Below are 25,055 nucleotides of genomic sequence, written 5' to 3'. Positions count from 1 at the left end.
TGAGGGGGGATGTTAAGATAAAGTTGTGGATAAGGATAAAAGCTTGGATAAGATAAGGACAAGTTAGTATATGGATAAAAGGATCTCATAGATATCCACTTTGTAAATATCTCACATATTTAGAGATATAGCTCACCTACCTCGTTTTATGTACCATGTATATATACAACTACTAGAGCAATGAAATGTTCAACTGCAGTTCACTCCTTTCCCTATATTTTCTCTATCTCTTTCTCTTATTGTGCACATTATACTCTTATCTACAAGTTCCTGGTTTTCACTACATGGTACTAGAGCACCAGGTCCTATCTTTCTAGCTCATCATACTCTCCTCAAATTCACAAACTACTTGTTCTCCTTTACTCTTCTTCTTCCAATGGATCTCGTCAATGCCACTACCTCCTACAACCGACACATCAAGATTGAAAAACTCAATGACAGCAACTATCAAGTGTGGAAGCTAAGGATGGAACTTTACCTATCTTAAGCAAATCTATGGAATATTATCAATGGCAAGGAAGACTACCTTGAACAAGAAGGAACAGACAAGGAAGATTGGATGCAAAGAGATGCAGCTGCGAGAATGGAAATACTTGTCCATTCTCTCTCGTTATTCCATCCTAAAATGTAATCCCATGGTCACTCCACTTGCCCAAAATCTCCAATTGAATCCATCCTCATCCCATTCTATTTCAACTGACCAAGCTCGTGAAATGGAGACTATTCCTTATATGGAAGCAGTTGGATATCTTCGATATCTAATTACTTGTACCCGTCCAAATTTATCTTATGCAAGGCACATCCTCTCCAAAGCCATGCATCAACCTACTTATGAACATTGGAACAACTCAAAAGGGTCTCACGATATCTTAAGGCAACATCAAATGTGGGAATTTGTTTTACAAAAGATAGCAATGATTTTCTCCTAGCACCAAACAGCAACACTCCGTAGCACTCTGTACTACTGAAGCCAAATATGTGGCATGTAGCATGGCTGCTCAGGAAATAATTTACCTAAAGAAACTCTTGGGAGACATCAATTTTGGGTATCAACCTCAACAAAATCCAATCTTCATCGGCAATAAAGCATCAATATCTGTAATTCAAGGTTTAAAATTAAGTATTAAACTCCGCCATATTGATATGAGTTATCATTTTGTATGTGAATTAGTTGAAAATTTCCATATCATCCTTCAATATGTACCATCATGTGATAATGCTGTTGATTTCCTCACCAAATTAGTTCCTCGCTTGAAGCACAAAATTGCCATGCAAATCCTTTGCATGATTTGATAGGGAGGGGAAAACATTATAGTCAAATTGATGAATTGAATGTTATCTTTTATTTCTCTACAAATACACATGGAATCCTTTTGAGGGGGGATGTTAAGATAAAGTTGTGGATAAGGATAAAAGCTTGGATAAGATAAGGACAAGTTAGTATATGGACAAAAGGATCTCATAGATATCCACTTTGTAAATATCTCAGATATTTAGAGATATAGCTCACCTACCTCGTTTAATGTACCATGTATATATACAACTACTAGCAATGAAATGTTCAACTGCAGTTCACTCCTTTCCCTATATTGTCTCTATCTCTTTCTCTTATTATGCACATTATCCTCTTATCTACAAGTTCCTAGTTTTCACTACATTCCCCTCCTTAGAGGGTGGCCACATGCGTCTACCCTTCCCCTCTTATTCGTGAGCTTAACCCCCCTTCGCAATAGAAGAGAGTCACTCGAGCTTGCTATCTCTCCGACAAGAGAGAGAGAGATTTATAAGTTGAAAGCATGGCCCCCAAACGGAGGGAGACGCACACCAATGGTAATCCTACATCCCACAGTGGAGCCACCAGTCATGGCATTACCGTTAATGCGAATACAATGTTGGGTACGAATAATTCATCTCCGAATACCCAGGTACTAATTGCCATCTTCTTTATTCATTGAGACATAGGCTATATCACTTCGTCATGCGCATGAATTCATGTAAGGAGTAGCTTGAATTTATTTTCTTCTATTGTTATGATTTGGCATTTGATTGTTCCTTTTAACACAACTTAGTTGCATATGGCTTATTTGCCGATAGAGCAATTATAAGGAAGAATTAGTCAAGGGTTATGAATGGTATAGTCGTTAAAGGATTGTGCATACAAGTGCTGGGTTAAAGCATAGTCAAGGGTTACAAATAGCATAATTGCTAAAAGAATATGGCATCAAGAATCATGAATAGAAAGTCATAGTTTAAAGTTTAGATACTTCAAAAGTACTTAGCCTAAGAGCCCAAAAATTAAGAAAAACTAGATTTTAGTTGAATGCAAGGCTTGTTGGAGTCTAGTTACTTGAGATCATCTCACACTTATCTTATCAAGTATTTACACATTATGACTATAACATGTTTGATATATGAGAATAATTTCATGTTTGCTTCATGGCTTTGACTAGGAGCTAGTGCAAGAAAATTAATCATAAGGATTAAAACTAAGATGTCTTGAGATCCATCTAATAACTACGACTTTCACTAATCCAATTTAGGGTTGGGTTATCGATCAATGTAAGTGATCTATTGAACTTATGTCTTGTACAATGTTTGAAGCCTTAGCATATTCCCTAGCCAAAGGAAGGGAGTGTTAAGAAATTTTTTGCATAGTATCGCTCTTTGATCCCAAGGGGGAGAGCAAATATGCGATGAAAAGGTTATCATGACTATTCTTGAGATGTTTGGAAAAGAATACCATTGTTTTTGTTGGTTGATCGAACAACACCTTAAATGCTTTTACATTTAACTGATTGTTGGATTGTGGTTTGGATGATTATTCCAAGTGCTTGTGATTGATGGCAAATTCATGGCGGGGGTGTGTGATGACAAATTGCCATGGGGATAAAGGAATGTTTTCTTGGAAGATGATATTAGGCTGACTGCCTTGTTTGTGCTTGATTCCTAAATGATTTAATTAAGGAAATGATATTTTGCATGGGTGGATCACCTCCAAGATTGCAGCGCGGATTAACCCAAGAAGGGCATCGCTCGATTCATGGGCCAAAGGTCGAGTGGTGAAAAGGCCAACCAACAAAATGGTGTTTCACTCCTAGGCAGCTTGTGGGTCTGGACACCTCTTGCCAAGTCTGGAATGGTGTTGAGGACCTCTGTGGCCCCAATGTTTGTGGTGTTGGAAGATCCCATTCTAGATAAAGGATGGAAATTGTGGTGCCATGTGATTTGAACCAGGTACTTCTGCAGGGCAGAAGGGATATATAATTTCTCCTGTATAGGCAGGAGACAAAGATTAACTTGAAGATAAGTTAAGGAGCTTGTTTGAACTTGTTTGTCAAAAGGACTGCTTGTTCTGTTTTCATGTCAGTGCTATAAGCTACGCGAATGAACCTTGTTCCCTAAAAGACTTAATTAAGGAAGTTGACTCTAAATGTCACACATAAATGTGATATGACCTAATTAGATAACTAAAGAATGCCTATTGAGGGAAGCAGGTGGCCGGAACCCTTGACGGGTCTATCCTACGATAGGGTGGTCCCAGAGAACTGGGAGGTTTCTCACAAGGTTTTACCGATGATGCTTAGTAATTGTTAGGTCAGAACCATGATTCATGTTGTTTTAGGGGACTGGAATGGGACTGTGCCCTACGGGTAGAGAGGTTGAGTGGCGCATCCCTCTCGTTTCCCATTCTCTTTGAACAAAGTGCGGCATGGATCTGCTTCGGCTTGGGCATCTCTGCGTAAGTAGGATGTCCAGGACTTGACGCTAGAATGCTATCAGGAGACCTTGATCACCAAAAACCCAAATTTCAGGTCAATCCTAGTGGGTTTCGCCGCGAACATTCCGTTGTTGCGAGGTGGACTAGAGAAACCCTAGGCGACAAACCCGTAACATTCCATGGGAGTGCTGTGTGGCATCGCTTAGATTTGTCTCTCGATGGACTGCTAAAAACGTGCCTGAACAACCGATAGGCGGGCATGTTACATATTTGTCGTGACCATTATCATGTCCCGCAGTTATGACTCCCTCATGGGGTTGGTTAAACTTTAGTACTTCTAGTGAGATTTTATTGATGTGCAATTAACCATATGTTGCCTCATGATGCTAGATGTCACTTAAACAAATTGTAAGTGATATTTTGGAGGGGGATCCCATAGCGTGTTTTAGAACTACTATGAGAAAATTGAGAAGGTTGTGCTATGTCAGTTGTTAACTTCTCATGCAAATTTGTCGGATGGTTGGTGGCAAGATTATTGCAAAATAGTTAGCCACAGTAGGTTAATCGAGTCACAAGTTTATGTTATTCATTAACACAAGATACTTGCTTCCAAAAAATTCGTGAAACTTTCGTGATTTTTTCTAGCTTGCTAAGGTTTTTCAAAGGCTTGCCACCCCCTATAATTCTATGGCTCGTTTTGGGAACATCATGTGGGAAGGCCCAAGATGTCCTTAGGTCTAGGTTTTTCCCTTTTTGAAAACCTCTCGTGGGAAGGTACCCTTGGTGGCACAAACAACCATAGTGTTACCTTACGATGTGAAAGGTCACTCAAGTATTTTTAGGTCACGAGTCATGACGAGTCTGACTTTGGAGATACGATAGCTCGTGGGAGTTGGGGGGGGCCGTCCTGGAGGGCACACACGCACTTAGACACGAGAAGGGAGACAGCACATGGTTGCAGCAAGGTGTGCATGTGAACAAGGCATATGGGGCGGTCAAATCGCACAGAAAGATATACGTTGTGTCGATGTTGTCTCTGCTAATACCGATGGACTGCGCTCTCTGACGAGGGAGGAGACCCGAGAGTACTCGGTAATAGGCCGGTGAACCATTCTGTTCTAGGCTGTGTGTGTGTCTCCCCGTGTCTCTGTATAGGCTGTGTGTGTCTGTCTCCCTGTGTCTCTGTGCGAGTGTGTCTCTGTACAGGCTACGTGTGTCTGTGTGTCTTCGTTTAGGCTGTGTCTGTCCGTCTGTGCGTGCGTGCGTGTGCGTTTGTGCGTTTTTCTGAATCTGGCCCCTTGCTGCACCCCCATGGCGTCTCCCGCGCCTTCGGAGTTGAACGTTGGCAGGGTCCAGGAGCTCCGCGACGCCCTCGCCAGCAAAGGATTGGTGCTCAAGGACTCCATTCTTACCCGCTTCGCCAAGCTTAAGTCGCCATTGATCGTCGCCGGCAATGTTTCGCCCCCTTCTGACTCCCCCCAAGCAAACGCACAGCAGCCCTTGCTTGGTTCAGAAGCCAATCAATCTGCCGAAGTTGCCACCGCCGCAACCCAAGTGTCTGGCACGGCTAAGAACGATGCCAAGCTGCAGGATACATCTTCCTCCACTGAGGAGGGCAGAGTCTTGGCCATCAATCCTGTCACCCTGCACAAAGAAGATGAAAATGAGAGGAAAAGGCGCAGAGCAGAGCGGTTTGGGACTGTTTGTGAGGATGAAAAAAAGAAGCTCAGGGCCGCCAGGTATTCAGACCCTGGGAAGCTCTCGTGCCATGTTCTAGCTTTGTTTTCCTTTTGTTTGAGCTTTTAAAATTTGTACCGGCCACATTGTTCCTTGTTTGAATCCGTCTGCTTACCTTGTTTGTTAATAGCCATGCTGTTTCTGTAAGCCCATTTTGCATTTGCAACCATCTACATATGACCGACAGCAGACCTTGGTCTACAACTGAGCTGAAGCTGAGACAGTTTTCCCTCTGATTGTCTAGCCACATGGTAGGATGATTGGTGTAGGGTGCATCACCACCCTGGAGCTTCATTCTAGAGTACCACTTGTTATATGCCTGTAAAGTGTTCTTATATTTAGCCGAATCGAATAAACTGTATCAATGCCTGTAACATTAGGGGTCATCTCATCCACTTGCTTCTGAAGCTGATATTTGGGATGTCCCTTGTGGCAAGGTTGGATGCCTGCTTCACTAACTGTGATGATGAAGAGAGCAAATGATGTTGTTTCATGAAACAATCATTTAGGTGAGTGAACTGTCAATTTATCTGAAAGGTGCTGGATATCCAATAGTGCTTTTGGAAGCATCTTCAGATCATACTTTTCTGATGTGGAAGATGGACTCCCTCGACTGTAGGCAGTGGTCAGTGTAACGAGAGAGACTAGCTCTAGTGACCTGCCATCTGGCTGCTATCTGATCATCGATTAGGACCTGCAACATTCAACAATTGCCTGTGTCTGAGGATAGCAAATCCCCATCACTGGTAATGTGATCCTGAGGTGATAATTTGCTGATTTCGGGTTTTTCTCTGCTGATTGTTGTTTTCAGCAGTGAAGAAAACGTGTGCACCTCATGATGACCACAAGCTCCCATCCTTTGAGAAGATGGCGATGTCTCAGTGATGGAACCATGAAACTGGCCTGTAGAATTAACAGTAGACAATAAACATTACTTTAGTGTCCACATGTGAACAAATCAGCAAATTAATATAATAAGACATAGATTGGCAAATTAAATCAGCAAATTAATACTTTTCTGATGTGGAAGATGGACTCCCTCGACTGTAGGCAGTGGTCAGTGTAACGAGAGAGACTAGCTCTAGTGACCTGCCATCTGGCTGCTATCTGATCATCGATTAGGACCTGTAACATTCAACAATTGCCTGTGTCTGAGGATAACAAATCCCCATCACTGGTAATGTGATCCTGAGGTGATAATTTGCTGATTTCGGGTTTTTCTCTGCTGATTGTTGTTTTCAGCAGTGAACAAAACGTGTGCACCTCATGATGACCACAAGCTCCCATCCTTTGAGAAGACAGTAAATTAATAACACAGTCGAGGGAGTCCATCTTCCACATGTGTACACAAGTCATAATGTCCAGCAATGGTTTTTGGATTACAAGGTGGATTATTGGTGACTAGTCCTTTGCAAGACTCTGAGCAATCCTCACTACTCTATTGGCCCCAAAGTTTGTTGCCTTTTGATATTTTCTTATGTGTTTTAAGCATAATCACCAGAAATATTTCATCTTGTTTCATGTTTTGGGGTTTCATTTTGTGTTTCATTTCGTTAGCTACCGTTTGGTTTCGAGGTTTCCTCCACCTAGATTCGAGAGTCAAAAGCTAAACGACTAAAACCAAAACATCCATTTGACCTACTAATTTAGAAATTAGCATTCATGATCACAAATCAAGATATACAGGCTACTATATGTATATAATACATAATGCAAGTGAAAGGAGAAATTTATGTTCATGAGTGAGAACCTTGTGGGGAGGCATTTACGCTTCTGGTAAAAGGCCCAAGGTAGAGGGGAAGGTGGAGCAGTGTGTGGAAGAGGTGGAGAATGAAGAGGAAGAGATGTGGTGGAGATGATGGGGTGTGTAAGGAGAACGTAGAAAAAATGTGTATTGTAATAGGAAAGCAGTTTACATGTTCTTTTAGCAAAAGAAACTCTTTGAAAAACTTTTTCATTTTGCAAAATTACAAACTATGAAAAGGTGGATGAGGTGATTGGACACATAATTAGTGTGGAAAAAATGCTAATTGTAAAACGATGATTTTTTTGGTTACTATGGTTTTAAGAGCAGTACATAGGTCATAATATCCAACAATGGCCAAATTGGTGGTTTTTTGTATGAAGCCTAACAATTCACTAGAGTTGGAAGCCTTTAAGATATACATGGATGTGATCTATGAATAATTGTTGAAGTGGTCTTATGATGTACAATCGGGTTGAGTAATTGAATTTCGGGGATATGTATCAAAACTCACATGGTTACTTGCTACAATATACATGAAATTGATTACAAGGGTGTATTGATACATCTCTTGACAATATACTTTAGTAGGTCTTTGTGTTGAGGGAAATGTGTAGCGATGGCTCAATATTAGCTTGTGTGTATATCACCTTGCGGTATAAAATAGGTGGATGTTGTGTGGAGAGAATTGAAGAAACATGACAATTAGTGTGTAAGAAATAATTGGAGAAATGAAAGAAATAACATCAAAGAGAGAGATGAAGAAATACAAAAATATTATTTCACTACATACCATGTATAATGGGTAATAGGTTTCTTAAATGAGCTTAGATAGTCTTAATCTTTACGTGACAGCTCAAAATGTATACATCTACTTCAAGATTCTTAGATTTATGTGTAATTGTTCCTTTTAACCTTTAAGATTATTAAAACATTCAAATAGATTGGATACTTTTTGGATTGATGTATGTAGGCACAATAACTAGCCAAATCGTATTTTAACTAGGGTGGAAACAATTTTGTGGTTTACTAAGAATCTTTTAATTAGTGGCACAATATGATGAGACTTAGGGTTAATATTGCAAATGTGGTTGTGTTTTTCACGCTAAGAAATATGTATATGAAGGCGCCATTAGTTTTTTATATCACAATTTTGATGTTCATTAAAACATGTTTAAGACAACATGTATTGTTTAGATTACCAATTATTGTTGTGTAGGCATTTAGTTTCCTCAAAGAAGGATGTCAATACCAAATATGTATTATATGGTATTACCTCCTTGTCAATGGGAAACTATGACGATGCTTAGTATTGTGTTGATGCTTAATCCAAGTGAAGCAAACAATGTTGTGTATCTCTATATTAATTTCTATTACATTTAGAGTAAGTAGGTCCATTTGCCAAATATAACTTGATTCTCTTTCATAAATAGTAAACTATTATTAGTTATATAAAAAGTATAAGTTTCATATGTTAAATTTATACATTGATTTTATGGTCTAGCTAGTATTAATCTTGTGCAAAATGCGAGAATGTTATATTGGGGTAAAGGGGCTAATAAAGCGATGTCTCCTAGAATGAAAACACATGCCATCCGAGTTGAGTAACAATTTTGTAAAGAAGATGCGGTGTTTTTAGCTACTTAACATTATGATATAAAATTTTAAAATTAGAGTGAGCTTAATATGAAACAATTGAGTCATATGAATTTTTTAAATTTTGGATTTTGTAAAACCTTAAAGCTATGCATCTTTGAGTGTTACTCTATAAGCACTATATCTAGATCATCTTGACTTATGTAGACATCCCATGAGATGGGATTATATATCTTGTATCCCTGTGAATGAGAGCTATAGCAAAAAAACTTATGTTTCTTAGAAGTTGCTTGAACTTATTCCTCTATTTCTTTGGAATGTGAACATAGGCATCACATTCAAACATCTTAAAATAGGAAACATTTTTCTTTAGGTTAAAATATGCCTCAAAAGGAGTTATACATGTAATGGTATATGTAGATGATCGATTTAGAACATGAATTGTAGTTGCCATTGCCTTAGCCCAAGGACTTTAAGGTGTTTACTGATGCTCCATCATAGCTAGAGCCATCTCGATCATAGTCATATTGTTTCGCTCTAAAATCCCATTTTCTTGAGGAGTATTCATGTTGGCATTCATGTTTGGAATGTGAACATAGAGATCACATCCAAACTATTGGGAATAAAGGCTCATCGTGTCTTTTACAGTGTTTGGGTGTGAATGCACCCTTACACTTTTGTACTTTATATATTATCTAAACCTAAAAAGTGGAACACTGGTCATTGTACCAAATACTAATTGTGTCGTGCTCACACTCTTGCTGCTCACTCTTTTCATACTTCTCTCTACAATCAATTTGCAGTCTCGATCCTAGCTCACTCAATCTCGATCCTAGCAGTACCATCAAATTGGTATTAGAACAGGTGACTCGCGTGAGAAGATAGGCGAGTAGCTAACACTTTGACAAGTGGCATACAGAGCCTCTACAAGCAGACCCTTAGGACAGTGGATGCCTAGAAATGCGGCCTTGTGGTGAGCAAGTTGCCAAGGTGCTTGCCATATCTACAGGTAGGCTCCACGTTGTCACAGCTTCCCCTTGCCTGCAGCACTCAGGGTGACAAGTCGCAGGCTAGGCAACAGGTTTGACGGGTGGATCGATAAGTTGCAGGCTTGTCGGCAGGCAACAATATAGTCCGGGTGACAGTTTGCAGGCTAGGCAGTAGATTCGACGGGCCTTGGTCATCGCCACGACAAGTTCGTCCTTTTTTCTTCTCTCAATTCTCCTTAATTTCTACCATTTTTGTTTTCCCTTTGTTGGGCATTCACATGCACTAGCACAATGTGCAAATTTGCCCAAGAAAATTGGGGCTTTTCTGGGTCCTTAAACATAGGACAAGATAATTCGACTCAGAAATTGCGCATTTGGTGCCCATTTGCTCGAGAAATTTTGGGGCTTTTTACATTTTGGTGGAATATTTTCAATTTCATTGAAATTTGTGGAGTTTGAACCCAAGAAAATTGGGGCTTTTGCAAAATCCCTCCAATTTGTGCAACAAATGTTTGGTATATGCACTGGGTACATGTATTGATGCAATTTGGATGGATTACCCTCTAAAAATTTGCGGCTTGTAGAAATTGCAGTGAAATTTTGGGGATTTCACATGTAATTGGTGCCTTGGTCTCTAAATGTGTCAGTAATTGCTTGAGGGGTGCAGCAACAAATACCTTTTATAGATTTGAAATTTCTGCAATCTTGGGATTTTCATTGCTGGTTGGTACTTGTAGTGTATCTGGTTACTTGTGTGACATTTGGGCTTACGTTTGGTGACTGCTTAGTTAATTTGGTACTGCAAATTATGGCTCCCTCACCCACGGTGTTGGCGTCGTGTCGTAGTGCGTTGATAGCTCCACCCACCCACCGTGACAAAGTCCCTTGCTAAGCCCCGAAGATCTTGTAAATGCTTTCTACCTATGAATATGATGTGATGCCCTCAAGATGGGCCCTTGGGTAAATCTTGTGCCGTGTTATGTTTCGTGTTGCGTTCCGTAACGTGCTGGGGTGTCCCGTGACGCGTTGAGGGGTCGAGATGGCAAAGTTGGGGGATGGGTCTAGAGCTGCTCCGGGGCCTAGACGGGCTCCCGAGGGGGTCCCACGCGGGTCTTTGGGGGCCGGACCTTCATAGCAGCAATCTTGGGCACATCAAGAAGCTTAAGGGTGCACATAATTTTGAAATATGGGAAAAACAGTGCTACAATTTCTTGGTGCAGAAGAAACATGTGAAGTCCATTAAAACAAAGGGAATAAAACTAGTAGACATGGAACAAGACGAGTGGGATGACTTGGATGAGCTTGCCGGCTCTACCATTGAGCTCTCAGTGTCAAACAACTTGCTCTTTAACATTGAGAAGGTGAATTCAGTATATGCAATGTGGCAAAGGCTTGAAGAATTGTATGCTCAGAAAAGTGCAGCCATCAATGTTTATTGGCTGAAAAAATTAATAGACTTTCGCATGAAAGGAGGTAAAGCCATGTCTGTACATTTGAACGAGTTCAACTCAATTTTTAGTTAGCTGATTGCTTTGGATTTTCATATTGATGATGAGTTCAAGGCTACTTTCTTGCTATGCACTTTACTTGAAAGTTGGGATACTTTCAGGACAACTTTGAGTAACTCGAACACTCAGTTGTTATATTCTGATGTGGAGAGTTTTTTGCTGGAAGAACTCAATTGACAAATAACTGAGCAAACATATCTTCTAATGCATTGCACACTAGAGGTAGATTTCAGCAAAAGGGTAGTTCTAAAAATAAAGCATGCAGCAAGTCTCGTGGCAAAAATGTGGAGTGCCATTATTGTGGCAAAGAAGGGCACTACAAACGTGACCGTTTTGAATTGAAGAAAGAGAAAGGCAAAAACAAAAACATTGAAGATAACAAGGCTGAGAAAAAGGACAGCCAGCTTGTAAAAAAGAGCAATGTGAAAATAGAAGAGATTAATGTAGTCACTCATGAGAATGACAGTGATGGTGATGTACTTCTTACTTCTTCTTTGAGTGCACATACATTGATTGCAGATTTTGTGGATGATATGCACACTTGGATACTTGATTCAGGTGCGTCTTTTCATGTCACACCACATCATGAGTGGTTTTTTGACTACAATGGTGGTGTACATGGTGTTGTCCACTTGGGGGATAACTATGTATGTAAAATTGCAGACATTGATAGTGTGAAATTGGAATTTCAGTATGGCTTCGTGTTTGTTTTGCATAAAGTGAGATATGTACCTCAGCTTAAGAAGAGCTTGATAAGCATAGGGTAGCTAGATGATGAAGGCTATCACATTACCTTTGGGGATAGCAAATGGAAAATTTGTAAGGGCTCTCACATTGTTGCCAAGGGGTCTAAAAGTAATACTTTGTATCCTTTGCATGAATCTAGTGTGCGTGACCATGTAGTCGCCATAACCGAGCAGCCAAGTGTTTCTTTGTTGACACATGAGTCAAACTGGAATGAAAGTGCTTTCTTGCTTGGGTTATTTGCCATCTTTGAGGTATGCTGATTTTGAACAGTATGATCACTGTATTTATGGTAAACATACTCAAATGTCATATAAAAAATCTCTCTCTAAAGTCTTTACTCTTAGAGTTGGTTCATTGGGATGTATATCTAATGCTAGGATTATCTCTAGGAGGAAAGAAGTATTTCATTACCTTTGTTGATGATGCCACACGCAAAGTATGGGTTTATCCAATCCGTTGCAAAGACAAGGCCTTGGATAAATTTAAAAAATTCTTGGCACTTGCTGAAAATCAAACCAGCAAGACATTAAAGTGCTTTCACTTTAACAATGCTGGGGAATATGTGTCCAAAGGCTTTTAGGACTTTTGTAACAGTAAAGGGATTAAAAGGGAAATCATCGCTCATCATAATACACCCCAAAATGGTGTTGTAGAGTGTATGAATAGGAAAAAGCCCCAAATTTTCAGGCATAAATTTGCACAGATCTGGTCTATGTGTTTGTGCATGTGAACCTCCGTCAGTGAACAAGGGGTCTGCTTGTTGGAATGAATTTGAAATTGTCATAAATATCAGAAAATTGAGAAATCAGCCCAGCCGTTGACTTGTGATGTGTTGGTTGTTGCCCGTCACCTTGCTAATTGTGAGTTCGTCACTTGCAGGCTTGTTCATCGCTTGCGCTTGCTGCAAAACGTTGTTGCAACTGTCGCCTGCTTCGTCTGACAGTTGACTCCTGCAAAAAAACTACCGCAATTGCTAGCTTTGGGCCTGGTGGTCATGACTGCCACACTTGCCTGTTGCCTATGCTTGCTGGTCATGATTGCTAGTTAGATTGACAATGATTGCTTGTTCCAGTCCTTGAGCACACAGACGTGTTTTCCAATGCTTTGATACTAGTTTGAAGAGTGCGAGATAAAGCATCAAGAAATGTGCGTGTCAATTGAGGTGTATAGCTGTTGAGTGCAGTAAGAGTGAAGAGTTGAGGGATGAGTGTACCAGTGTGCTACACACAAAGAATAAAAGAATATATTTGTGCTTAGGGTATGGTACACTTACATCCAAAAGGATGTGTTCACATGTGTAAAGTAATATATACACGGGAGTAGCGTAAGGGCCTTTACACCCAACAATAATAAGTACGTTGAGAGCATGGACGTGGCTTAACAGAAGGTCAAGCAAGCACTTCAAAGGTCTCAAGAGAAGCAAAAGATAATAGCTGATCACTAGAGATGTGCTTAGGGTGTGTAGAGGGTAATTAGATATTGCTGTATTTTGAAAAGGTAAGGCTCAAAAAGATGAAGGCAAAGAGTCGAATGTGTTAACCTATGAGCCTTTCAAGGTAATGGAAAAGTTAAGTGATGTGGCATATAGGTTGACATTGCCTCCATATTGGAAGATACATAATGCTTTTCATGTTAGCCTATTAAGACCTTCTCATGTGGATGTGCCACATAGCAACAAAGAAACGTGCTTCTTTGCTTTTGAAACTTACAAAACGTTTTGTAGAGTACAAAATGTTTCTTTGCATAAAAAACGTGGGGAGGAGGGACCCCAAAAGAAAACGTAAGTTAGTCTGCAAAAAAACAAAGGTTAATGTTAGTCTATGATTGGTGAAAAAAAAAGCAAAAAAAATCAAAAGAAACGTATCTTTTGTGACTCATCGTGTGCGTAGCCTCTCACACCTCTCATCTTGCTTGTTTGTCGCGCTCCATTTGCCTTGTTGACTGTCCACTTCTGCCTCATCGACCGCCGACATTCCCACACCAAGTCCTCTGCATGTTCGCTTTTGCGCCTGCCCACTTTTGTTCCATCAACAGTCCTACACCAAGTCTTGCGCCTGGTGTCTGGCTTGTGCCGTCACGTTTTTGCAACTCCCGCCTCTTGCTATCCAATTCACATGTGCCTACTCATCTGCCATCTTCCCTCTCTTCTTTCTCCTCGCCTCTTCTCTCTCCTCTTCCATCCTCTTCTTCTCGTGAACCACAATGGGACATCCAAAATTTGTAGGATGGGCAGAGGTGGAGGTTATCACAGATGAAAGCAAAGATCGGGCATCCAGTGGAACAAAGGTATGGAGGTGCAAGCATTGCAGCAATGTTTACAAAGCAAGTGCTCCACAGTTGAAGGCCCATCTCTTGAATATTCGTGGGTAAGGGATTGCTGCTTGTAATGGTGACATCCTACACAATATGATTGTTGCGGTGGGCGGAGATCTACAGGCATTCCTTTGAGCAAAGAGATCTCGGTTGAAAATTGAAAGAGGAGGAAAATGTTCACATGAGGCAGCCCCTTTTTACTACATATTCATCTCCGAATGTTGGGTCATCTAGAGCTACAACAACTCAACTACAACCTATCACATTTCCCTCTCCAAATGCCAATCTAAGTGCAAATGTATCTCAGCTCTCTAATTCTCCAAGCATGCTTACCAAACAGAAGGGGAAGAAAGGGATATTGCAAAAAAGTTGGCTGAAATTGACGCATGAAAAGGCTAGAAGGGCTGTTAGGCAATACTTTTTTGAATGCAATGTGCCATTTGAACACGCATGAAAGCTTGCCTCCATCAATATGTTGAGTGCAGTGGCAAAGGTAGGTGAGATATCATGACGATATGTATTTTTGAAAACCTCACTTAACATGTGGATTAATTTTTAATCATATGGTTTAGTAAATGTTGCACATGTGAGATGGAATTGGGGTTAAAGTAAATTTACGAGCCCGGGGCTCGAGGAAATCACGGGATGTCAAAGGCAAAAGTTGCTATAAGTTATGTCGCACAGGTACTTGGTGGTATCTGGTGCCAATTGTTGGCCTAGGTCATTCATTTTCCATAAGTGTCAGTTGGTGACACTTATAATCGTTAGGTACGAAAGATACGATACGGTATGACACGGTAGAATACGGTACTAAATGATACCTTAAAATTTTTTAAGATACGGTACGATTAGTTTTTGGCCCAAGTCATTCATTTGGCTATAAGTGTTAGTTGGTGACACTCATAGTTGTTAGGTACGAAAGGTACAATACGGTACGATATGATAAAATACGGTACTAAATGGTACCTTAAGATTTTTAAAGGTACAGTACGATATTAGTACGGAAAAAAACTCGATTATTTTGGACTAAAGATAATAGAATATATATTTCGAGTCTAAATAGCAATGCTATTAGAGTATATAATATGAGTACTTGAGGGTAACATGTCAAAACCTAATATTACATTCGAACTGCTATCTACAACCTATAACTACATAGATGGGAGTGGATACATCATACATGCATGTTCATACAAGTAAGAGAACTGTGGGCTTGAGAGAAAGTTGAGAGAAATTGTTTGAATCTCAAATAACCTAATCTCATAGGGAAATCATATTAATATAAGGAGCATTTAGCTCGTCCCAAAGTGCAGTTCAAATGGGAAAGATGTATCCAATTAAGTTGGTACCTTATGGTACTAATGTTGGGAATAAAGGCCCTTGTGCCTTTTAATGTGCTTGGGTGTGAACACACCCTTAGCACTTGTACTTACACATAGCCTTTTAATGTGCTTGGGTGTGAACACACCCTTAGCACTTGTACTTACACATATATATCTATCTAAAAGCCTAAAGTGGTACACTCATCATTGTACACACAAATCATGCGCTCCCTCTACTCTGCTCTCTTTCACTCTCTATCTCGTTGCTGCTAACGAACATTGACTATCTCGATCTTCATGCCTCTTGGTCACTACAAATTGGTATGAGAGCGGGCACAGAGTGCACGCTTCTCGATGTAAAATGCAGCTCGCGTACAGCTGCTGGGTGTTTGTCCGTCGGCAGAGAGGAGAGTGGAAACAATCACTTTTAACTGGCCAGCAAGCGACAGGTCCAGCCAGAATCACGACAGGATCATAGCAGGTCCAGCAGACAACAGGTCCAGCGTGGACCAGTGGGCAGGGACGGGCAGCTGCAGGTGTGGCAGGGCCAGCTGATGAGACAGTGGGCACTGATGAACGACCAGGCAGCGACTACGCAACTGTCAACATGCGACGGGACAACAGGCGACGAGGCGGCGACCTGTACGGCGAGCCAACGGACCCATCATTCAAAACCTTTTTTTTCTCCTCAAAATCCTTTTTTGGAAATTCCCCGACCAAGGGTTCACGCGTGGAGGCACACCTTCAAATATTCGTGCAATCTGAGCTTGGAAATTTGGGGCTTCTTTAGACCGAGTGCTGTTCATGCAAAATTGAGGTATCTGCATCAGAAATTGCAGACATTGTGCGCATTTCTATTGGGGATTTCGCCAAAATTATTGAAATTTTGCTCTTCTGAGTGAAATTTCTCAACATTGGACCCATAAAATTTGGGGCTTTTACTGTATTGGTGAAATTCTGTTAAGCTGAGTCAAATTGACTGACATTGGTGCACATTTGGACCCGAGAAATTTGGGGCTTTTGCAAAATTTTGTAAAATTTTGCTAATTTTGCCCATTTTATGCATTTTGGAACATGTATTAATGCAATTGGGACAGATTGGTCAGTAAAAATTTGGGGGTTTTGTTGAAATTACTCTATTTTGGCAAAATTGGCCTGTTCTATACATATTAGAGACAATGTAGATGTGTGGTTGATGCTTTGAGCACAAAAATTTTGGGGCTTTTGACCGTGCGTGTCAAATTTTATGCCCGTGGATATATGTACAACAGAAATTGCAGCTAAATTTTGGGATTTCTCATGTAATGTGATGCATTTGCCCTTGGAACAGCTGTAATCAGTTGTGGAATGCTGTAGCACATGGTTGGTGTTTCTGAAAATTTACTTACAGATCTGAAATTTCTGCTTCTACGTGGTCATTTATTGCTGGTTGGTGCTTCTTTGTACCTTGGTCACTTGTGTGATAGTTTGGGCTTGCATTTGCTGAAATTTTTGGTCACATTTGGGCTGAAAATCATGGCTGGCAGCAGTGACAGCAGCAATCTCATGCACATAAAGAAGCTTGAAGGAGCACATAACTTTGCAATTTGGCAAAAACAATGCTACAATATCCTGTTGCAAAAGAAGCAAGCAAAGCCGATTAAGACAAAAGGGGCAAAACCCGGAGATATGGAATAGGACGATTGGGATGAGTTAAATGAGCTTGCATGCTCAACCATTGAGCTATCGATTTTTGATGCCTTGTTATTTAACATTGAAGGCTTGGATTTTGCATATGCTATTTGGACTCGATTGGAAGAATTGTATGTAAGAAGAGTGCTGCAAGCAAAGTGTATTGGCTGAAAAAGCTTATGGATTTGTGTATGAAAGAGGGTATAACAATTTCTACTCACTTGAGTGAGTTTAACTCCATTTTCAGCCAGCTGGTTGCCTTGAAGTTCTTGATTGATGAAGAATTTACGGCTACCTTTTTCCTTTGCACTCTTCCAGAGAGTTGGGATACATTCAGGACTGTTATGAGTAGTTCTAATGCGACTCTTTTGTATGCTGATGTAGAGAGTGCTCTACTCATGGAAGAAATGAATCGACAAAACAATGTATCTAGTAAGTGTTCCAGTGCTTTGCATACTGGGGACAGATCACAACAGAAAAGCAAATTTGATAGCAAGGGACGCAGTAAATCGCGTGGTAAGGATATTGAATGCCATCATTGTGGCAAGAAGTGTAACTTTAAACGTGACTGCTACAAATGAAAGAAAGAGAAAGGAAAGGGCAAGAAGATAGGTGATAGCAAGGAAGAAAAGAAAGAGGATCAACTTAAGAAGAGTAGTGTCAAAATTGAAGAGGTGAATGTAGTCACTCATGACAGTGAGAGTGGGAATGACGTACTCTTGGTCTCTTCACACTTTGGTGCACATTGATTCAGGTGCTTCCTTTCATGTCACCCCTCATCGTGAGTGATTCTGTGCCTATACAGGGGATTGATATGGTGTTGTCTATTTTGGGGACAATTATGCATATGACATTGCAGGTATTGGCAGTGTACAGTTGCAGCTTCAGCATGGTTCTGTCTTCACACTTCAGCATGTACGGCATGTACCTCAGCTCAAGAAGAGCTTGATTAGCACAGGGAAGCTAGATGATGATGGATTTCATACCACCTTTGGTGATGGGAAATGGAAGATTTGTAAGGGATCTAGAGTGATTGCTAGAGGTTGTAAAAGTGATACCTTGTATCCTCTCCATGTATCTAGTGTGAGTGTTCATGTTGTTGCCATTACCAAGCAGCCAAGTGTTTCTTTGTGGCATGGCCGATTGGGACACATGAGTCAAATTGGAATGAAAGTACTCTCTCGTTTGGGTTACTTGCCTTGTCTTCGTTATGCTGATTTTGAGCATTGTGATCATTGCGTTTATGGTAAACATGCATAGACGTCTCATAAAAGGTCTCCTTCGCTGAAATCTTCTTCTCTAGAGTCAGTACATTCAGATGTAAGGTAGATGCCAGGATTATCTTTAGGGGGAAAGAAATATTTTGTCACCTTTGGTTGATGATGCTATACGAAAGGTATGGGTTTATCCTATATGTAGCAAGGATGAAGTGCTTGACAAATTTAAAAAATTCTTTGTATTGGTTGAAAATCAGACTGATAAGACACTTAAGTGTCTTGGCTCTGACAATGGTGGAGAATATGTGTCCAAGGCCTTTCGGGCATTTTGTGACAGTAAAGGGATTAAGAGGGAGCTCATTGCCCCTCATAATCCACCCCTTAATGGAGTTGCAGAGCGTATGAATCAAACCATATAGGATAAGGTTCGTACGATGCTGTCTCATGTTGCATTACCCCATGATTTTTGGGCAGAGGTTGTTATGATAGTCGTACACTTAATTAATCGGTCACCAAACAGGTGTTTGGAGGGGGGAGTTTCCCAAGAAGCGTGGTCGGGCAAGCCACCTTCATACGCTCACCTGAAAGTGTTTGGTTGCGAGGCTTTTGTGCACATTCGTAAATAAAAATGCAGCAAACTTGAGCCAAAGTCCTATAAATGCATTTTTCTAGGATATGGTGATAAGGGTGAAATGGGATATAGATTATGGGATCTCGAGAAAAGGAAAGTAGTACGCAGCAATGATGTTATCTTCCGGGAAGATCGCATGCATAAACAGTCCGAAAAGATTGAGGAAGTCCATAGGGTTGTATTCCGGGAAGAAATACATTTTGGATAGCAAAATGTGCCCGTTGTACAACAGAAAATACCTGCTGTAAATGAATCTGTAAATGCAAAAAATAATGCTGAAAATGATCAGCCAACTATTGCCCATGATAATGAGCCACTACATGTGTAGGAACGGTTAGGACAACAAGCTATTAATGCTGATTTGTAGGCTGAAATGCCAGGAAAGCAAGCTGAAAATGCTCAACAGCTAGCAAACAATGATCATTGGGTTAAGAGATCTTCCAGGGCTACTAGACAACCTGATAGATTCATTCCTAGTGCAAACAATGTGGCTGATTATGTCATGTTGACAGATTATAGTGAACTGTCTTGCTTCAAGGAAGCAATGGATAGACAGAATAGCAAAAAATGGTATAAAGCCATGCTGTCAGAAATGGAATCTCTTGAGAAAAATGACACTTGGAACTTGGTGCAGTTGCCTAAAGGGCAAAAGACACTTTCATGCAAATGGGCTTACAAGATGGTCACTTCTGGTTTCTCACCAAAATACAAAGCAAGATTGGTTGCGAATGGGTATAACCAGGAACATGGAATGGATTTTGATGAAATCTTCTCTCCCGTAGTCAAAATGACTACATTGAGAATCATTTTGGGCTTGGTTGCAACTGAAGATATGGAGCTCGTATAGATGGATGTAAAGACTGCATTCTTACATGGTGATCTGCATGAAGACATATATGCAGTAACTTGAAGGGTTTGTGGTAAAAGGGAAAGAGAAGATGGTATGTAAACTCAAAAGGAGTTTGTATGGGTTGAAACAAGTACCAAGAGAATAGTATTATAATTTTAATACATTTATGCAGTCTCAAGGTTTCCATAGAAGTCAAGTGGATCACTGCTTGTATACTAAGAAGGCAGTAGATGGCAGCTTGATTATCTTGGTTCTGTATGTTGATGACATGCTGATTGCTGGCAGGGATACTCATGCCTTGAACTCACTGAAGCAAAGTCTTTATGGCAGCTTTGACATGAAGGGTCTAGGTGATGCAAATCACATTCTTGGCATGCGAATACTCAGAGATAGGTCAAAAGGAGCGCTCTATCTATCTCAACAGGAGTATATCTCCAAGGTTTTGCAACATTTCAATATGGAGGGGGGGGGGGAACAATTGGCGTTCCATTGCCTCCATATGTGAAACTCAGTGCAGAGGACAATCCTACATCTAATGATGAGAAGGTTGAAATGGCTAAGATACCATATGCTTCAGCTGTTGGCAGTTTGATGTATGCTATGGTCGCTACACATCTTGACATTGCCTTTGTAGTGGGAGTGGTTAGTAGATACATGACAAACCCTGGCAAAAAGCATTGGATAGGAGTGAAAAGTATTATGAGATACCTCAATGGCACAAAGGAGTTGTGCATCTACAGAGGACAATCCTACATCTGATGATGAGAAGGTTGAAATGGCTAAGATACCATATGCTTCAGCTGTTGGCAGTTTGATGTATGCTATGGTCGCTACACATCTTGACATTGCCTTTGTAGTGGGAGTGGTTAGTAGATACATGGCAAACCTTGGCAAAAAGCATTGGATAGGAGTGAAAAGTATTATGAGATACCTCAATGGCACAAAGGAGTTGTGCATCTGCTTTGGAAAGCAGAAGGCATTTGTCGTTGGCTTTATGGATGTAAACTATGCTGGTCATGCGGATTGCAGAAAGTTCACTTTTGGATATGTGTTTACTTTCATATGAGGAGCAGTCTCTTGGATCTCTAGGCTACATAAGTGTGTTGCATTGTCTACTAAAGAGGCAAAGTATGTGGCTGCCATTGAGGCATGCAAGGAGGCTTTATGGCTCCCACGTTTGGTGGGGGAGCTTGGCATTACAGAGTTATTTGTTCTCCATGGTGATAGTTAGAGTGCTATCATGCTAGCATGGAATCCCATCTTTGATGCGAAGATGAAGCACATATATGTGAAGTACCACTTCATTAGAGATATACTTGATAGCGAGAGCATTGAGCTTATTAAAGTACATACAGATGATAAACTTGCAAACCTTCTCACAAAGGGTCTTCCAGCAGAGCGGTTTGCTCATTGCCGACATATGATGGGAGTTAGATAGCTATATGTTTTTAAGCTTTGTATATACCTAGACTTAGCCGATTCTTTTCTCCTCTTAAGGCACATTGCCTTTAGGTGAGAGGTTGTTGGGAATAAAGGCCCTTGTGCCTTTTAATGTGCTCGAGTGTGAACACACCCTTAGCATTTGTACTTACACATATATATCTATCTAAAAACCTAAAGTGGTACACTCGTCATTGTACCCATAAATTGTGTACACTCTCTACTCTGCTCTCTTTCACTCTCTGTCTGATTGCTGATAACGAACACTGATTGTCTCGATCTTCGTGCCTCTTGGTCACTACAACTAATACGTAAGGTACAGTATCTAAAGTATGGTATAGTATGAAACCTTTCGTACATGGTACTGGTGCAACTATGGTGACTCTAGAGAAGTGGCGTTTAATGATATCTAATAACAATTTGATGGTCAAAGATGACGCAAAGACACTAGGGAGTGGAAGATGCCTAGCCAATTAAATTATTGGTTAGTGAGATTATTTTTCAGGGCATCGAAATAATTAGTAGATTAATTTTTAGTATTTAAAGATTGAAAATTAATATTTAATTATGGATAATGCTAGAAAAACCATTTGGAAAGGTTGCCCTAGTTTGATTTGCAGCCATTGGAGGACCTTTTGAGGTAGCCAGGGGTTAGAGAAGACCAATCAACAGCTGGTGATAGCATCTATAGGTTGTTGAGACATGGCAACAATGGTAAATGACTGATTTTCTTCAGTTCTTTGCATCTACAAGCTATTGTGGCAGGGAAGCAATTGCATTTGATTGATTTTCAGTCATTCTTTGTGACAAAACTCTGAATTTTCTCTCTATAGCTTTCTCTCTCATCTCCGAGCCATTTCATAGGCTTGCTTCAAAGATCTCAGTATTTGGACCCTTGGAGGTTGAGAAATTGCAAATTTCTCTGATGTAAACCCTAATTTACAGCAAAAATTGGGGTTTAGCAGTAGCCTCAGGAAGTGTGCTAGAAATTGGAAGCTCTAGGACTTGGATTTTTCAGGGCTGAAGGTGAATTTCAGCTAAGTTCAGGTGGAGGACTAGCCCGCCATTGAATTTGGGGCATTTCCATCGTCTATGAATTGAGTGAAGGCCTCATTCTTTGTGACAAAACTCTAAATTTTCTCTCTCTATAGTTTTCTCTCTCATCTCCTAGTCATTTCACAGACTAGCTTCGAAGATCTCAGCATTTGGACCCTTGGAGGTTGAGAAATTGCAAATTTCTCTGATGTAAACCCTAATTTACAGCAAAAATTGGGGTTTAGCAGCAGCCTCAGGAAGTGTGCCAAAAATTGGAAGCTCCAGGACTTGGACTTTTCAGGGCTGAAGGTGAATTTCAGCTAAGTTTAGGTGGAGGACTAGCCAGCCATTGAATTTGGGGCATTTCCATCGTCTATGAAGTGAGTGAAGGCCAATTAAGTGCTCGAATCAAGGGGTGAAGACTTGCTGGTCACGTTGGATAGCAAGGGGAGTTTGGATTTCGAAGGGGATTGGGAGAATCCTATTGTAAATCAACTTTTTCTTCAATAAAGCTAAAGAAATACCGAAAGGGGCGACAATTTGGGGCCAATCGGGTGTGCATTGTCCAAGATCGGTAGGTAAATTTGTATTTTCAGATTTGCATTAATTGTTTGCTGTTGTAATTAAGTTGTAATCAGGGATTTACCACCGATCCATGGAAGGAAGGTTGGTTACCTGAGACCTTCAAGTCCCCCATCTTATGATACGCTTCGCACAAAGGAGTTGAAGGCCGAAGTGTTAGACATTGAGAGGGAGTTGGAGCGTTTCAAGATTGCATAGGTGAAGTATAGATGTACCATACTATGTGATGGATGGTCTGATACCAAACGACGCCTTCTTATTAATATCTTGGTTTCTTGTTGTCTTGGCACTAGTTTCTTGACGAGCATAGATGGCTCAACGGAGGCTGACATCGCACAATGTATCTATGAGCAATTGAGAGCTGTGATTATGGAGGTTGGCCCTGTAAATGTGGTATCAATGATAACATATAATGCAACCAATTGCAAACTAGCAGGGTTTTATGTAGAGAGGGACTTTCCATACATTTGTTGGGTACCATGTGCATCACACTCTCTTGATCTTCTTACTGAGGACATGGGGAAGCTTGAATGGGTGGGAAATGTGAAAGAAGATTGAATTTTTTGTGAATTTTGTATGCCGCAAGCAATGTGCCCTTGGTATTTTTAGGGCTAATTGTGATATAGAGTTGGCAAAGCCTTGTAGTAGAAGATTTGTCTATCTTTTCATTGTTCTACAGAAGCTGGTCAAATGTCGGATTGGATTCAAATGCATGATTGTTGATTCTAGGTGGCTTGCATGGCCTAAAAGGGAGATTCCCAAGGGAGTCTTGTTTGAGGATCTCATCCATGAGGCCAACTTTTGGCACAATGCAGAGCCAATTGTGTTAGAGATCATAGCCTGCACAGTCAGTCGGACTGTGCAGTCGGACTGCCACGTGGCAGTCCGACTATCTGCAGCCCAGTCGGCTGCATTTAATGCAGCCGACTTGTTTCCAGGCTGCGCCCTATTTCTGGCGCCCTAGTTCGTGGCAGATTTCGACTATTTAATAGTCGACACTTTCAGCAGTCTATACACTTCTTCTCTGACGCAGATTACAGACCGGTGACGCGCAATCTGTCTCTGTTCACAGATTTCAGACAGCAGACAGTGCAGACTGCAGCAGACTTCGAGGTGGACAGCAGGTCGCATCGTCGAGGTGGAGACACGCAGTCCAGCGCACTGCGCCCGTGTATATCTTTGTATTCAGCATTCTTTATACAGTAGATGTTCATCGTCCACTGTCTCTTTCTCTCCCTTCTCTCTCTCCGTTCTCTCTCTCTCTCAGTCCTACGCTTCCGCACCGCTGCACTCTGACATGGTATCAGAGCAGTGTTTGAGGGCTGACTGAGCGCAGAATCTACTTGAAGAGGAGTTTCCATCGCGACACAAATTTGCGTTTTTTGCGTTTAAGGGCAGACAGGAGGGCTGCGCCTTGGAACAAGGCTGAAACGAGTGTGGGCGCACAGGAAAGGAGTACAGGTGGTGGATTTGCTGCTGTTTACTGCTGTTTGACGCGGAGGAAGTTTGAGTTTTCAGCCTACAAGTGCAGGTTTTCCTTTTTCATCGCCTCCGGCGGGTGAAGAAGCTTCAGGACGCGGAAGAGCCTTAGCAGGCTGAGTTTATCCAGTCAGAGGGGGCTGCTTTTGCGTTTGTGAAGGCATTGCAGGTGAAGATGTCTACAGAGATGGACTTGGAGTTCCAGGCGATTATGGACCGGAAGGTGCCTGTCGTACCAGCTCTTCCTACGGATCAGAATCTCGATGGCGACAACTACCGCATTTGGCGCGTCATGATGTTGGCCATTCTTGAGTCCTATGATTTGGCGGAGTTGGTACAGGAGGAGATTGACCGGCCCTCGGTAAGAGATGAGTCCAAACTCTCTTCCGATGCTCGTGCGGAGTTGGCCAAGGCCCAGTCTCATTGGGACAAACTGAATGCGAGGATTCGATCCTTTCTCTTTCTATCATGCACTA

At 41.1% G+C, this 25,055-nt stretch overlaps 1 protein-coding gene and 1 pseudogene across 7 annotated transcripts in view; both read left to right on the top strand.

Moving 5' to 3' along the window:
- Positions 1 to 4,638: 4,638 nt before the first annotated feature.
- Positions 4,639 to 25,055, top strand: part of LOC148012136 (uncharacterized) — a 36,209-nt gene continuing 15,792 nt past the window's right edge. For 2 of the 7 annotated variants that reach the window (XM_087668788.1, XM_087668787.1), the window contains exon 1: positions 4,645 to 5,457. In XM_087668788.1, coding sequence (XP_087524914.1) covers positions 5,030 to 5,457 — 428 coding nt within the window. In that variant the 5' untranslated portion in view covers positions 4,645 to 5,029. Of the gene's footprint in view, positions 5,458 to 25,055 lie in introns of all 7 variants that reach the window. The other 5 variants (XR_015689020.1, XR_015689019.1, XM_087668785.1 and 2 more) reach the window with 5 other exon arrangements.
- LOC148012138 (uncharacterized) lies at positions 14,242 to 24,911 on the top strand (annotated as a pseudogene).

Source organism: Lygodium microphyllum, chromosome 27, assembly GCF_053477565.2.
Source record: "Lygodium microphyllum isolate KBCC chromosome 27, Lygodium_microphyllum_v1.1.10, whole genome shotgun sequence".
Classification (NCBI taxonomy): Eukaryota; Viridiplantae; Streptophyta; class Polypodiopsida; order Schizaeales; family Lygodiaceae; genus Lygodium; species Lygodium microphyllum.
Note: the sequence above shows the minus strand (reverse complement) of the source record. Positions and strands in the feature narration are given on the sequence as shown.